Source organism: Carcharodon carcharias, chromosome 2 (genome assembly GCF_017639515.1).
Source record: "Carcharodon carcharias isolate sCarCar2 chromosome 2, sCarCar2.pri, whole genome shotgun sequence".
NCBI classification, from domain to species: Eukaryota; Metazoa; Chordata; class Chondrichthyes; order Lamniformes; family Lamnidae; genus Carcharodon; species Carcharodon carcharias.
In genome coordinates, this window is record NC_054468.1 from 207,643,104 (window position 1) to 207,660,423 (window position 17,320).

The following is a 17,320-nucleotide window of genomic DNA, read 5'->3' on the forward strand; positions in this document are numbered from 1 at the left end:
AATGGCTTTCAAAATAAGCAAATGTAAAATCACCCACTTTGGACCTAAAACAATCAAACAGTGTGCTTTCTAAATTGTGAAAAGCTAGAAACAGTGGCAGTCCAAAGTGACCTGGGGGTCCAGGTACATAAATCATTAAAATGTCATGGACGAATACAGCAAATGATCAAAAAGGCTAATGGAGTGCTGGCCTTTATATTTAGAGGACCAGAATACAATGGGGTAAAGGCTATATCAGCTATACAAAGCGCTGATTAGACCACATCTGAAGTATATCACTTCTGGCCATCACGCCTTATGAAGGATACACTGGCTTTGGAGGGAAGCAGCATAGATTTACCAGAATGATACAAGTGTTAAACTGCTGGGACAAGTTACACAACCTAGCATTCAATAGAAACTAAAAGATGAAACAGTGATTTGATCAAAGTTTTCAAAATATTAAGGGGAGTGGATAGGCTAGATAGAAATAAATTATTTCTTCTGGTTAGGGAGTCTAGGAATGGGGGGGTGGGGGGGGGGGCAGTGGTGTGTGTGTGGGTGGCAGAGAGGAAGGGGGAAGGTGAGGGGCATAGTCTAAAAATTAAAGCCAGACAGTTCAGGAGTGAAATTGGGAAACCTTTTTACATGCCAAGGGTGGTAGAAGTTTAGAATAGTATTCCACAAATGACTGAAGGCATGGCCTTGGATTGTGGAGCAATTAAAATAGGAATGCTCAAGGGCCAGAATTAGAGGAGCACTGATACCTTGATGTGTTGTGGGGCTGGAGGAGATTATGTGGAAAGCAAGGGGTTGGGGCCATGGATGGATTTGAAAACAAGGATAATTAGTGTGGGTAAAAGTTCTGAAACAATTTACGAAACAATTAGCAATATTTGTTAAAATAGTAGGATGTTAAGATCTCTTTAGTTGTATGAATTAAGATGGGCTGAATGGCCTTCCTCAACTAATTATCTTGTGGCCTTGTGAAATCTGGTTGAACTCGGCATCCCATCAGTTCCATTCCTGAAAACAATGCAGTGAGAGGGATTGGTGGAAAATTGTTTCTCTGAAAAGAACATTAATGGGTTCTGGCTCAAATTCCTGCCCCTCCACACCCATTGTTGTAAATTACATTGCTCAAAACCCCAGAGATTAAAATTAGTAATTCCAAGACAGTAATACATAGGGAAGGGGTAGACTGAGTAGGCGGCTTTGAATGTCAAAGTTGTACAGGTTGAGTTTCCTTTATCCATAATTCCAAAAACCGACACCACACTTTTTTTTAACCCTATCGACCTTTAGTGTGGGAAGTCTAGTTGTTTATCTGTACTGTTTGGCTTGCAATTTTTGTGGTGAACAAGTCAACAAGAAACTTATTACAGGTACCCTGTATTTATTATTTAGTGATACATCTGACTTTTCTAGCCAGTTTATGTACTTTAGACTATAGCTAGCCTAGACTTAGGCTATTGTAATGTAAATTTATGTGCCAAATCCGGAAACCAAAATGATCTGAAATCAAAATGTAATTAACCCTAAGGGTTTCAGATAAAACATACCCAACCTGAAATTAATTCAAAGGAAGAACGTTGGATCCATGGCAAGTGAGATAAAAGTAATTTTATGAAGTAATGTGAAATCTCTAAGAGGTTGCAGAGAAATGAAAAGTACGGTTTTTTTTTAGAAGTACGCTGTTCTGAACAGAATTATCTAAACAACAATTAGACAAATGGTGGCGATTTGGCGATTTATACAGATAATTTAATGAGAAGAATTGGATTCTTGAGTTTGAGCATCAGTTTTATTTTGTTTCCTTTTTTAAAAATAAGCAACTGTATGATTGATAATGCATTGTATTTAAAATATTCTTCTTACTTATTTATGCTTTTCCCTCTAATTTTCTTCCCCATTGTCACGGAGAAGTGACTTACATAAAATATGGTTGTACAAAAGTCAATTCCCCTCTGGCATCTAATCCAAATGGATACATTTCACGTATGAGCTCGGCCGTGAATGTTGGCTGATTATTCAAGCCCAATCCTGACCTCACTATAAATGTGCATGGACACAGATGAAAAGGGAGAACTGTAAGCACCTGTATTGTGAGATCAGGTAATTCAACATAGACCAAGTATCAAATCTGCAACCTATCGTTCTGTGCTGCCTTTACTAACTTAGCCATTGAAGATTATTTGAAAACCATAGGACTGGATGTTCCTGGGAGTTGTTGCAAACATGAGAGTACTTAGTCTTGTCACTGTGGACAAAGGGAAACTATGCAAACACTGTCGGTGACCTCCCTCATGATGCAGAGGCAAAGGCCACAATGGAAACATGCATGCAACTTCTTTTTGAAGTAGTTACTACATCAATGCGAATGCAGATAGCTTTTGCATTGAAAAATATTGAAGTGTTGCAGAAATTTTTTATGATAGAATCAATTCATGAGAAATGTAATATCTCTGACCTCAACCCTCCCACTCCCCGCCATCCTTGTGCCTGGCAAAATCAATGCCAACATTTATATAGCACCTTTTATTTTGTAACAGATCCCAAAACACTTCATCGATGTCTTACCAGACAAAACTTAACACAGACACAGAAAAAGGTTTTGAGACAGGTGATCAAAGTTTTGTCAAAGCGGTAATTTTTAAGGAGAAACCTAAAGGGGAGAGAAATCAGAGAGGTTTAGTGAGGGAATTCCAGAGAGAAACCAGAGAGGTGTAGCGAGGGAATTCCAGAGCTTAGCACCTAAACAGTGATAGGCATGGCCACCAATGATGGGGATATCAGCAATGTGCAAGAGGGCAGAATTGGAGAAGCTCAGAGGTAACGGAGGGTTGTAGGGCTGGAGAAGATTACAGAGATAGGGAGGGGTGATGCCATGGAACGATATGTAAACAAAGATGAGAATTTTAAAATCAGGGCTTTGTTCTGAATTGGAGCCAACGTAGTCAGTGAATGCAGATGTGATGGGGGAAACAGGATTTGATGCTGGATAGGATACTGGCAACCGAATTTTGTATGAACCCAAGTTTATGGAGGGTGGAGAATGCAAAGAGGTTGTTCAGAGCATTCGAATAGTCAAGTCTGGAGATAATAAAGGGATGGATGATGGTTTTACCAACATATGAGCTGAGGTACGGATGGAGACAGACAATGATGCAGAGGTAGAAGTAATCAGCCTCGCTGATGACGTGGATATGGGGTTGAAAGCTCACATAGGATGCTGAGTTTGTGGAGTCTGGTTCAGCCTCAAACAGTGGTCATGGAAATTGATGGAATCTGCTGGGCAGATGGGCAGTTAAAATGGATTGAGTAAAATCTCTAATCCATCTTCACTCTGTTCGAATTTTCACATGCTTGAACCTTCAGGTGTATGAAGTGCATGCTTGAGTCGGGGTGAGCTTCATAAGATTTTGCAAATTAGGGGTGCTAATTACATGAATAGGGCCCCAATACTACTTTAACCAGGAAGTTGGTGGGGCAATTAGCCTGACAACAACAATAACAAGGATAGCTTGCATTTATCCAGCACATTTAACATAAAAAGTCCTTGGATGCTTAACAAGTGTTATTAAACCAAATATGACACTGAGCCACATAAGGAGATATGAGGCTAGATGACCAAAAGCTTGGTTAAAAAGTTAGGTTTTCAAAAGTGTCTAAAAGGATGAAAAAAAAGTACTGGGGGAGAGGTTTAGGGAGGGAACTCTGGGAGTTAGAGCCTCATCAACTGAAGGCACTGCCACCAATGGCGGAGTGATTAAATTTGGGAATGCTCAAGAGTTGGTGAAGCGTAGAGATTTCAGTAGACTGTGAGGCTGGAGAAGATCACAGAAATAGGGAGGGGCAAGGCCATGGAGGGATTTTAAAACAGGGATGAGAATTTTAAAATCAAGGCGTTGCTTAACCAGGAGCCAACATAGATCAACGAGTACAGGGCAGATGGGTGATTTAGACTTGGTACAAGTTAAGATATGGGCCGTGGAGTTTTGTATGACCTCAAGTTTGCTAAGGGTAGAATATGGGAGACCAGCCAGAAGCATGCTGGATAGTCGTCTAGAAGTAACAAAGGGATAAATGAGAGTTTCAACAGCAGGATAGCTGAGGCGGGGGTGGAGTTGGGTGATGTTACGGAGGTGGAAATTGGTGATCTGAGTGATTAAGTGGATTTATGGCAGGAAGCTCATCTGTCAACAGCCTGATTCAGACTCAGAATGGAGTTTGTGACAGGGGCTAAAGACATTGGGCCAAATTTTCATGGAACAGGTGGAAAGGTCAAGTTGGAAACTTTTCGCCTGAGCAAATCCGTCTCCTTCAAAAAATGCCCTTGCCAGCCATATTTTTGTTTCAGGGAGGCATAGGCAGGATGGAAGCAGGCCCACTACCTCCATAGGCATTCACATGGCACCAACAAAGGGGGGGTGGATGGCAAGGCTGGCAAGCTAAAACACCTGACTCCGTTTATTGGGATATTGGCCAAGTTGTAGTGATGAATGTCCTGCCCTCAAACCTTCACCTTCTCATCCTCCATGGCCCCTACTGCCCCCTCATATCTTCCCTGGCTGCTCACTCCGTATCCACCATGGGTACACCTCAGGAGCCATGTAATACGAACATACAAACAAACATACAAATTAGGAGCAGGAGTAGGCTATTCAGCTGTTCTGCCATTTGATAAGATCATGGCTGATCTGATTAAGGCCTCAATTCCACTTTCCTGTCTAGCCTCCCATAACTCTTTGATTCCCTTGTCAGTCAAGAATCTACCTAACTTAGCCTTAAAAATATCCAATGAATGCCTCCACTGCTCTCTGGGGAAGAGAATTCCACAGTCCAATAACCCTCTGAGAGAAAGAAGTTCTCCTCATCTCTGTCTTAAATGGGATATCCTTTATTTTTAAACTGTGTCCCCTAGTTCTAATCCTTCCCATAAGGGGAAACATCCTTTCAGTGTCCACCCTGTCAATTCCTCTCAGAATCTTATACATTTCAATAAGATCACCTCTCATCCTTCTAAACTTCAATAGATACAGGTCCAACTTGTCTTCATAAAATAAATCCTTCATTCTAGGAATCAGTTGTGTGAACCTTCTCTGAACTGCTTCTAATGCCATTATATCCTTTCTCAAGTAAGAAGAGCAAAGCTATACACAGTACACTAGATCTGGTCTCACCAATGCCCTATACAATTGTAGCAAAACTTCCGCACTTCCGTCCTTGCAATAAAAGCCAACATTCTGTTTGCCTTCCTGATTAATTGTTGCACCTGTGTACTAGATCCCTCTGAACCTCAGAATTTTTCTATGTTCCTCCATTTAAATAATATTCTGCTTTTCTATTCTATCTGCCAAAGTGGACGAGTTCACATTTTCCCACGTTATACTCCATCTGCCACTCACCTAACCTATCTAAATCCTTTTGTAGACTCTTTGTGTCCTCACAATTTACTTTCCTACCTATCTTTGTGGCATCAGCAAATTTAGCAACCATACCTTCTGCCCCTCTATCCAAGTCATTGATATAGATTGAGAATAGTTGAGGCCCCAGCACTGATCTCAGTGACACTCCACTTGTTAGAGTTTGCTAACCTGAAAATGACCCATCATCTCTACTCCTTGTTTCCTGTTAGCCAACCAATCCTCAATCCATGATAATATGTTTCCCCAACACCATGAGCTCTTATTTTGTGTAGTAACCTTTGATTGCGGCATCTTATCAAACACCTTTTAGGTATCCAAATACACCACATCTACAGATTCCCCTTTATCCACATTGCTTGTTACTTCCTCAAAGAGCTCCAATAAATTAGTCAAACTTGATTTCCTTTTTCACAAAACCATGTTGACTCTGCCTAATTGCATTAAGATTTTCAAAGTATCCTGCTATAACCTCCTTAATAACTGATTTTAGCATTTTCCCTATATCAGACGCTAAACTAACTGGCCTGTAGTTACCTGCTTTCTGCCTCCTTCCTTTCTTGAATAGAGAAATTTGTTATTTTCCAATCTGATGGGACCTTTCCAGAATCAAGGGTATTTTGGAAAATTAAAACCAATGAATCTACTATCTCCACAGCAACTTTTTTTAAGACCTTAAGATGAAGTCCATCAGGTCCTGGTGACTTGTCAGTCTTTAGTTCTAATAGTTATCTTGTACCTTGTAGGTATTTTCTAATATCTTGAAGCCATGTCTTTGTAATGGCTATAGGGTTATACATATTTATTTCTATTTGAGCTGTCAATTCATCTGTTTTGTTATGAATACAATGCACATTCAAATACAGAGCTTTTGGTTCTGTCATTTTACCAGTTTTGCAAACTCTGGCCCTAGCTGCTTTCGCACTCTTAAGTTTGTACACTTTGTCCCTTTCTGCCATGCTCTGATTATCATTACCCTATATCGTTGGTACCTACTTGGATCATCCCCCTCCTACTGCAGGTTCCTCTCCAGCCCTGAGCAGATGACCTGAACCCTAACACTGGGCAAGGTTCAGAGCCATCTGGACTCTCACTTTTGGCTACAGAGAACTGTATCTATCCCCCTGACTGTACTGTCCCTTACTACCACATATTCTCCACCGTTGAATGGTTTCCTGTACCATGGTACCATAGTCAGTTCACTCATCCACCCTACAGCCCTTGCTCTCCTCCATACAAGCTGCAAGAACTTTGAACCTGTTGGACAATTGCAAGGGCTGAGGCTCCTTGACTTCTACCTTCTGGTTCCCCATAGCTGCATCACTTGCATTCACACTCTCCTTTTCCTGACCATGGGCAAAATTGGATGACCCTAGCCTAAGAGGTGTGATTGCATTCTGGAACAAAGTGTCCAGATAATTTCCCCCCTCCCTGATGCATTGCAGTGTCTGTAGTTCGGCCTCCTGGTCAATGACTCTGAGCTGAAGTTCCTTGAGCCGCAGTCACTTACTGCAGATGTAGTTGCCTTGGATCACAATGGCATGCACGAGCACCCACATGTTGCAGCGACAACACATCACCCACCCTGCCATCTTTATTGCATTTTAATTAACTAATAAATTATTTATTTCCTTGATAGCAGTGGTAAGGCTTTGAAATGGACGTGAAAAATCTTAAATTTGTAACAGTTTAATAGAACTGGCACTCAAACATACTTCATACTGAAAAAATTCCACTCAATGAAATAAGTTAAATCCCCTCAAGTGATCATTCGGTTATAAAAAAAAAATTAGTAATCCCATCAAAGACATAATTGTTTAATAGCCTCCTAAATCTGTGCATACAACCCTCTGATGGGATAAGTGGTTCTATGGCTTTTGAAATTCAGCCAGGCATTTATAATGGGCTCAGCTGTCAAAACGAACCATTACCACTCCAAACAATGATGCTGATTGAAACTGGTAAAACAGATCTCTAAGTTTTTTTCTAAGCTACACAAGCTATGTCTATCAATCAAAGCAATCCAGGAGCAGGTGGCTTTTTTTATTGGTTCCCCACTTGGGACTTGGGTTCCCCTGTTCATAACTACTCTGAAGTGCCATGAACCACATATACTTATGGAAGCGGCCTGACTCCACAAAAATTGCAGTGGGGTTGGTGGGGGGTTTGAATTGTTCATCCCCACAATGGAGCTGTAAAGATAGGGAATGCTGCCAGTGGGCTGGCTACCCACATCCTTACCCTGCACCTGTAAAAATTGCTGGAGGCGGGGATCCAGGGATCAGGTCTTGCCTGCCGGTTTTAAAGGTCTCCCAAGTTGTACTGATGCAGCAAAAATCCAGGCCAATGTCTTCTGTATTCCCAGTATGTAGTTGGAAGAAATTTCTGGTCATCCAGTATTGAACATTGGATAGTCTGCCAGTTTAGAGACATTGGAGGGGTTGAGAGATGGAGGAGAGGTAGAGCTGAGAATCATCGTACTACATGTGGAAACTGTGTTGTGTTTTTGGATGGTGCAATTGAGGGGCAGCATGCAGATGAAAAACAGGAGGGAGCTAAGGATAGATCCTTGGGGAACAGCAGAGGTAATCATGCGGGAGCAGGAAGAGAAACCATCGCAAGTGATTCTCCGACCGTGACTGGATAGAAGTGAGGCTGCACCCAGCTGAACGATGGAGAAGAGGAATTTTGTGGTCAAGCATGTCAAAAAACTGAAATCAAGCGAAGAAGGATGAGAAAGGTTACTTTACCTTCGTCACAGACACACAGGATGTCATTTGTGACACTCCCCCCACCCCCTTCCAGAGCTGCTAACCTCACCAGAACCCCCATCCCATGAAACCCCTCCACTAACCTACCTTAGGTGTGGCAGATGACCTCCAGGCTGCTTGACTCTCCTCCGGTTTGTGTGGGTTATCAATCAGCGGCATGATAATGAGGCCCATGTTAAGATGGGCCAGGCCTTCAGCTGCCACTCCAGAATTAAGCTAGGCTGCTTAATTTTCCACTCTGGGGTTAATAGACCCGCTAGAGTGTAAATGCGCTATAACAGAAAGGATGAAAATTATTTCCTAAATTCTGTTCTACTTTTTCAATAAAAATGTATGTACATTTTCTCCAATTAAAACTTTATACGTATAGTTCCCTACGGTGGACAATTTGTTAAAGATGCTCCTTGGTGTAGTAGAGAAGCCACTGAGACCAGAATGTTCCAGATTTGATTGCTGGTCTTAACTGATCTCAGCAAGGACAGCAATGTGCTACTACATATCACCTTAGTTTTCCTGGGCTAAAAAGTGAACAATTAACCAGGGTTCCTTCCTCTGCTTGTATATGTAGAGTGAGTACTGCATCAGGATCAGTTCTGGTGCCCTTAATTGGTATATCAACAGCCATTGCCTGGGTTCATACTTGAAAAATGGGCACCTGGGTGAGGTACTGACCCACGAATTCAGCTCAGCATGAGTCAACACCTTCAGCAGAGAAGGAGAGAAAATGTAGAGCATGAATGTCATCAGCATTCTTTACAGCACAATTCAGCAGTTGCACTGACCGGTAAATCCTGCACGCTGAATGTTGTTAGCTTGACAGCTGCTCCTGAATTTTCCTTGGTGCCACTCTTTGAGCTTGAGTTGTCAGTTTTATAAATTTGCGCCTGCATTTCACAGTAACCAAACTTGCTCAACAGGATGAAGAAGTCCCTTCTGAATGCTTTTGTGAAGATTGCATAGAGAAATGGATTTGCACAAGAGTTGAGTGGATAAAATAATACCAGAAGAATTTTAGCATTGGTCACTGTAATAAAGGGTGACTTGAAAGCTGCTGAAATAGCAAAAAATGATATAGGAGCCATACACATGAAGTCTGTAAAGATTAGTATCGCCATTCGTTTTGCAATTTTTGCATCGCTATTTTTAGAAACAAAGTCAGGGTTTTTCACAGCTAAATATATTTTGATATAGCAAACACAAATTATAATAAAGGCTATAACATTCAGTACCAATAGGAATATAACGTAAGCCTGGGAAATGGGAGTTTCTATATCCATGGGCAGGCAGATGCTAACTTTCATGTAATTGCTGATTCCTACAAGTGGCAGTGTTGCTACAACAAGAGAGAATATCCAGCCTCCAAACATAATCACAACAGCATGCCTTAATCGGAGCTTCCTGTCCATTTGCATGGCATGGGTAATTGTATGCCATCTTTCGAAGGTGATCACCATCAGTGTGTACACAGACAGCTCACTTGCAAAAACAGTAAAGAAGCCAGCACTGGCACACCCCGCGCCTGTCTGCCAGTCTATAGCATAGTTGTAATACTGACTTCTGGTGCTCAAATCAACTGATGCGATAAGTAACAAATAGAGACCCATACAGAGATCTGCAAAAGCAAGATTGCACATAAGGAAACGTGGGACTGTGAGCTTATTCTGACTAATCACCAAAACAATAAAAACAACAAAGTTACCCACAATAGCAAGGATATTAATGAACCATATCAGCACTCTTAGGATGTTGTATCCCATTATATCTTCACATGGGTTAAAGGCATCTGGTTCTGGAGTACAGACAAGGTCTACCTTTGAATGATAAAAGCCATAATCAAACGATACTGAATTTTCATATATTTCTTCTAAATGTTCATATTCATCATCAGGGCTATTTTCAGCAAAGTGTGAATGATTCTGTGAGGAAGGGTATCTCTTCACTCCAGCAGAAAAATTCTGTAAGCTCCTCCGTTTAAGTTGCAGTGGTGGTAGACTAGGATGAGAATAGTCATTCCCGAAACTATAAGCAGATAAAGAGAAGAGACAGTATATTAGGACATGGGTTTTATTTAATTTGTGAAAGGTAAGTCTACAGTGAAACAAGTCTTGCAGTTTCATATCTTAATCATGTTATTAAAGAATTTCAAAAACACCAAACAGTTTCAGAGTTTCCTTCATCCATCACATTGTAACTGCAAGGTAGCGTTGTTTGCAAAATGTTAAATTAAGGAAATGATAAATGATAATGTATTGCTGAAAAAAAGACATGCTGTTAAAGCTTTTCATCTTACACTCATCAGGACAATTCATAAGAACACCAAATTGTGCTGATTGGTTGGCAAGTGGACTCTGATTGGCAGAGGTGTTACCATGGAGAATGCACCAGTTAACTGATAACTGATAGTTAACTGCCAACTTTGTTTAAATTCAAGCCAGGCAGATTGGCTCTGATTGGTCAAGGCATCGCCCTGGGAAATGAACCAGGTAATGGGCTGTCACCTATTTTGTTTACCTGAAAAAGGCACAATGTGTGTCCATGTTCCTTCTATCTGCAAAGGACAGGGCCCTGTGTGTGAATATATGTAGCCTCTCACGCCCCTACTGCCACCCGACTGATAATCTTGAATTGGTTGTCAATGTAATTCTTAGCATAATCAGGATTGTTTAGCAAATGTTGTCCAATCACAGGATCACATCTAATGTTGGAAACTATATTTTGAGTTTTGCAAGCATGGGCTTGTTTAAGTATGGGCAGTACTTTGCCTGTTGTGAACAGCTGAAGGGACGTGCTATTTGATACAATCACCAATCTTTTGGATGCACGGCCTACATACCTAGCATCATACCTGCACTGAAATTCATATATCACATTACTTATTTGTATGGTAGGCAGAATGTCTTTTTGGCTTGATGGCAGCATCATGTTAGTGGAAAATACCACTTGTGTTGCTACTGCATAGTAAGAGCGTGAAACGGCTAGCTTCACCTGTTGCTCAAATTTTGGAGATACCCAGGGTAATCTAAGGTAGACTGGGCACCTCTCAGGACTGAAAATGGCAGCCTTAGGCCCATTCAAGAGTTTGCATGATGCAATAATCTGATCAGGGTAGCACTTACCCACAGGATGGCTTTGTTGCACCCTATTTCAGCATCAGCACCACGAGCAGATGGCTTGGGCACCATCTATGAGATTGCCAATAAGGTCAACCTTATAGCGTGTGGAACTGTAGGAATCCCAACACATATATCGACCAGAGAAGGTAGGCTTGCGGTAGACGTAGTACAGAACCCGCTGGCAGAATTCTCAACTAGTATGTCAAGGGACAGGAGCTCATTTGACCAATCAGCACTCTCTTCTCATGCAGTATAAATCGTTGTTCCCTTTACAATTTTGTATTCTTGCAAATTGTCCCAATGAGTACCAGGCAGAAAGTTTCGACAGCTTGTGACTATTTTCAGCGATACTTAACTTCTGTGCTACCAAATGACTAAATGATAATGTCATAAATAGTCAATTGATGTTCAAATAGTATATCAAAAGTGGTAAGGAGTGCAAAACCTAGGCCGGAATTTTCCAGGCCTCCCCCCACGGCAGGTTCCCCCACAGCGGGGCCGGCGAGCCATTGACATCTCCGTTCACGTTGGCGGGACTGGAAGATCCCGCCGGCGTGAGAGGCTGGAAAATTCTGGCCCTAGTCCCTGCATTCACCATCTGACAGCCCCTTCAATCATATGACACTCGTCACTTCCATTAAGGTCTTCCTATGTACAAATGCACATTTGCTTTAGCCTTCTACCTGGTCTTTTACATGTTGTAATTCATTCCATCGCCTTTAGAGGGTATCCATTGTCAGTTTTATGGTGCAGCTGTAAACAGGCACAATTTTGTGTCAGGACCCCGACGTTGGGATCAAATAAGGGTCCTGACACAGTCACCTGGCAATGATTGCCCCTGAATTGGCCAATTAGTGGCCAGAGAGCATTCTTGCTGTCCAACTAAGGACAGTGAGCGGGCTTTCAAGACTTGGGGGGGGGGCACAATAGCAGACCTTCCAGCAATGGAGGAGCTGCAGCCTGATGTTACAGGTAAGGGGGAGAGTGAGCAATTCCATCTTTAGGTGCCTTCTCAGCAACTTTTAAAACTTCTGGATTAAAAAATGGCCACATCTACCAGGCCACCATTGTGGAGGGGAAATCCCCTCCACGGGCCATCCTGCCACGAGAAAGGGCCTCAAATCCTGCCTGGAACACTGGTCTCCCCTAGCCTACCGTTGGGAAGCCACCTCCTGGCATCTGGCCTGTTTCCAATGTTGTGAGGGGCCTGCAGGCCAACTGGAAAATTCCAGACCATTTCCGATAATTGGCCTTAATTGGCCTCTAGCTTACCTCAGTTGGTTACACATTGCTTGAGGGTGAGGGCAGTACCAGGAAAGTTGGCTGCGCAAAATCACATGCCTGTCCAGCTCTGTTCTCACCCTCACATTAGGGTGCAACTTCAGACAGTCATTACTGAGGCTGTAACAATATCGGAAATCTAGGAAAACTCAGTAATGAGATGTTTAGGTAATCAGCTGTGTAAAGGTAATTTTTCTTAATAGTTCATAATCATTTCAGACAAGTTGGGATGGGTCATTTATACTTATGAATATATAAATATTAGAGTCAGGCAATGACTTTCTACCTGCTTTAACTTGGTTCTCTGCATCAGACATATTAAAACTGGTCTAATAATGTGCATTAACCACTGGAAAGCTTTTCTTTCTGATCAACATGACACTTTCTCCTTAAAAAAACACCCTTAAAATCTCTCCTGAGTGAGAGTTTAGTGCTAAATGCTAAGCCGTTGTGCACCCAAATGAAGATCGATCCAAACTAATTTAACTTCAGAGGACCCCAAGGTACATGCAGATGAGGAACCTGATTTGGCCCATTTTAATTCATCCATCCAGAAAACCTCTATGCTCCTCCATTGCTCTAAATACTGAAAAGACAGAAGCATTTCTGACCCCAAGGTGTGCTTCCAACAATACACCCATGTCATCAGCAAAAACTGCCTACTTCCATCTCAGTTAATCCAATTATTCCACCCTGCCTCAGCTCATCTGCCACTGAAACCCTCATCCATGCATTTGTTACTTCTATGCTTTAATATTCCAAATCTCTCCTGTTAGGCCTCCCATCTTCTACCTTTCATAAACCTGAGTTTAGCCAAAACTCTGCTGCCTGTATACTAACTTGCACCAAGAACCATTCACCCATTAGCCCTGCTCTTTCTGATCTGCACTGGCTCAATCCAACAATGTCTCAATTTTAAAAACCTCATCCTTGTTTCCAACCCCTCCATGGCCTCGCCACCCCATTATTTCAGTAACCTCCTCCAGCCCTACAACACTCCAAGATGACTGTGCTTCTCTAATCTGGCCTCTTGCTTATCACGTATTTTAATCATCAACCATTAGCCTATGTGCAATACTTTATTTAGGTCTGTTCTCCCTGGGAGTTTGTTTCATTTTTAATAGTAGCCCATACAACTTGCATACTTGAAGAGTAGTGGGTCATTTGATTTTCTAGAACAATTCTTGGTATTAATGTAGGTGATATTTTAGCTATCATCTAGTAGATGCTTATAAAGCAGAGAGATGAAGGAAAGACCTAACAAATAAAGAAAAATTGCAAGTACAGTAGCGGCAACATTTTTGAAACACACTGCCACACAAAGCTGATCCCAATCTTTACAGCTAGAATGTGAAAACAAATAATGAATTATAGAGGCTGTCATACATTTCAAGATGTTAATGGTCCTACAAAGGAAAATATTGGAGGTCAAAAGTGGTCCAATTTAATATTTTATGTTTTGATGTTTAGAACCATACTTACTATATTTTATTCTGTTCATGGTGGGTGACAAAGTCCTGATCTGCAGCTACTTTTCTTGTTGCAGCTTCGCATGACTTTGAAAAGTTGTATAAGTATATGGGTATGGAATTCTGTCTGAAGGGAAAGAAACAATCAACTATATCCAGAACTGCTTTCTTTTCTTCCTGCCCTCTTCTTCAACTGAAGGCATCAAGTCTTGGCAGAGTAGGAGCCAGATATCCTCAGCTACCCTCCTCAGCGATCAGTCCTCACATATGATTTTTTACAGTGAACATCAGTAAGCTATCCAGTAGCTGAGCCAATCCTATATTCATCCAAAATCCACTCATGGACATGTTTTGCAAGAGTTGCTGTGCAGGGTAAGGAGTGAGAGTGCTGATCAATGTTCTTTTCTATATTTCTGGGTCAGGAGGTTAATTTTAGTGCCCTACTGTCTCTCTGGCTGAGATCAGGACACAGACTATAGACTATAGGAACAGAACGTGGTAATTTCAAGGCATCAGCTACTTACTACCCGAAATCACAAGACATCTGTGAGCTTACCAAGAATTACTTATTTGCCTTTAGTTTAAGAAGGATAAAACCTTTTGATGCTGCAAGATAAAATTGCACAACTGCAAAATGCTTACTGTCTGTTGAATTAATTTGACCTATCATGGTCTCTACTTACCACTCCCATTGTTTTGAGGAAGGCAACTGATAGATAAAATCTTCAAAAAAAAACTTACTGAAATTCTTGTCTCCCGGATGATCAAGGAATACTAACTGAACATAAACTACACTCACAACAGGAAATCTTGAATGTGTCTTGGAGGCTTTAAATGGTGTTTAATTGACTCATTGAATGCTGTGCAACAACTTGTTCTATAAATACAAAACAAAAACAGAAATACCTGGAAAAACTCAGCAGGTCTGACAGGATCTGCAGAGAGGAACACAGTTAACGTTTCGAGTCTGTATGACTTTTCAACATAACTAAGGAAAAATATATATACCTTCTATAAATACCTTGGTAATTACAGTTAGTCATCTGCACTAGTGAAAATTTGGGTTTCTTAGCTCAATTTAAAGTTACTAAGCATTTAGATGAAGAGAAAACAAGTAGAAGCAGCTGATAAAATTCAAAAAGGAAGCCTGCTTGACAAATCTGATAAGAGTTCTTTGAGGAGTTGACTGATATGCTGGATGAAGGAAACATACTGTATATGGTATATATGGACTTCCCGAAAGCCACTGACAATTTACAACATGGGAAGTTGAGTATTGCTGAAAAAAGACACATTGTCGAAACTTTTCATCTTGCACTCATCTCGGCAGTTAACTGGTGCATTCTCCATGGCAACGCCTCTACCAGTTAGAGTCCACTTGCCAAACAATCAGCATGCTCTTCTCATGAAGTATAAATTGTTGTTCCCTTTACAATTTGGTATTCTTGTGAATTATCCTGATGAGTTCAAGCCAAAAGTTTTGTATCACCAAACGACTACATGGGAAATTATTGGAGAAGATGAAGGGGCTAATTTTAACCTAACATGCCTGGCAGGAAACTGATGGGATCAAGTCAGCCACCTATAATATGCCTTGCTCAATTTTACTATCCATTAACTATACTGGAGAGTAATATTTGTCGGGATGTAAACCAGATGGCTGACAGGGTCATATAACTTCCCATTTGCTAGACTAGGTTAATAATCCCTAACATAGTACCCACTAAATGTCTCCTGCCAATGGCATTGCACCATGGGCCATTTCCTTCAGGAAAGGAGAACTAAAAAGAGAAAGATTTGAAGAGCAGGAGAAAAAATTGTAATGCAACAATATACATTTCTTGCCCAATCAATATCTGTTTCTATACTATACTGTTTAAAATACGAATGAGGGTTACTGACTTCACTCATGGCCACTCTTGATTTAACAGCCGCTTTACTTTGTATCTGTTTTTTCTGAAGAAAGCTAATTGCTAATGACCGTAATAGCTTTGATCGCCCTCTATTGCGTGACATAAATTAGGAAGTCGATAAAAAATCACAAGAACTTACCCATTTGATTTTTCCCAATTTTTGAATGCACAGCAGTGGCTCGGATATGTCAAATTTGCTTCCATCAAATTAACAAATTTTTCCAGTGATGGGAGCCTTTTCAGTGAGTATGTGAAGCGTGCAGTAAGTTTCTGAATAAATTCCAACCCATAAGATGGAAGGTGCTCAAGTGCTGTTGAGGAAACATCCCTGTAACAAAAAAAAATTATATGCTTTTTTTCTTCCATCCCTGGTGATCAAGGAATACTAATTTCAGGAAAGAGAGTTCCAGATTTCCACTGCCCTTTGGAAAAATTGCTTCATCTATCAAAGCCCAGGTGACCTATGTTGGAACCGTATAAAAAAAAATAGAGATAAAAACAAAAACACTGCAGATGCTGGAAATCCAAAACAAAAACAGAATTACCTGGAAAAACTCAGCAGGTCTGGCAGCATCGGCGGAGAAGAAAAGAGCTGACGTTTCGAGTCCTCATGACCCTTCGACAGAACTTCAAGTCCTGTCGAAGGGTCATGAGGACTCGAAACGTCAGCTCTTTTCTTCTCCGCCGATGCTGCCAGACCTGCTGAGTTTTTCCAGGTAATTCTAAAAAAAACATGTTGCCTCAGTCTTCAACCTCTCTTTCCTTTACCTACGTTACTAATACCATTATGGCCATTGTTGTTGTGAATTTATCCCTTATTTTTCATGATTTGAAATACGCTGCCTTACACACTTCTTCTCAACAGTATGTTGAAGTCATGTCTCATTGAACAGTCTTGTACGTTAAACTGTTCTTTCCCATGAACTCAATATTTGCAAGGTCTTCTCCCTCAATCTTTCCTTCATCCGATAACTCAAATGTTTTTAATACCGCAGCTTGGTGTCATCTAACCAGAACTTTTCCATCTTTCTTACTCTTTTTAACCTTGCTGGTAACTTGCACTGTTGACCATGGCCATTCACCCAGGTTTGTAGATTTAAAAAAATAAGTCCGGAAATATTGCAGTTCATAAGTTAGAGCAATAGTGTGAATCAGTCTTATATACTGAAGAATATTGAAACATTTTTATGACTTCAATAATTCTAAATTCAGAACAATTAAATTTCATCTGAAGTGGACAGTAAATCAGTCCAAACAGCACGAGCAGTAAGTGAAAGTAATCTTGTACTTTAATTGCATAAACAGCCATCTGGTGTGTTTCTCAACATTTGCTGAAAGAGAGGAAAGGGCCAGTTTTTTGGGTTCTTG

At 41.0% G+C, this 17,320-nt stretch overlaps 1 protein-coding gene across 1 annotated transcript in view; it reads right to left on the bottom strand.

Moving 5' to 3' along the window:
* Window positions 1-8,919: 8,919 nt before the first annotated feature.
* Window positions 8,920-17,320, bottom strand: part of LOC121288713 (lutropin-choriogonadotropic hormone receptor-like) — a 94,414-nt gene continuing 86,013 nt past the window's right edge. Inside the window, exons 9-10 of the mRNA XM_041207462.1 lie at window positions 16,092-16,280; window positions 8,920-10,066 (exon numbers count right to left, since the gene is read on the bottom strand). Coding sequence (XP_041063396.1) covers window positions 8,920-10,066; window positions 16,092-16,280 — 1,336 coding nt within the window. The remainder of the gene's footprint in view (window positions 10,067-16,091; window positions 16,281-17,320) is intronic.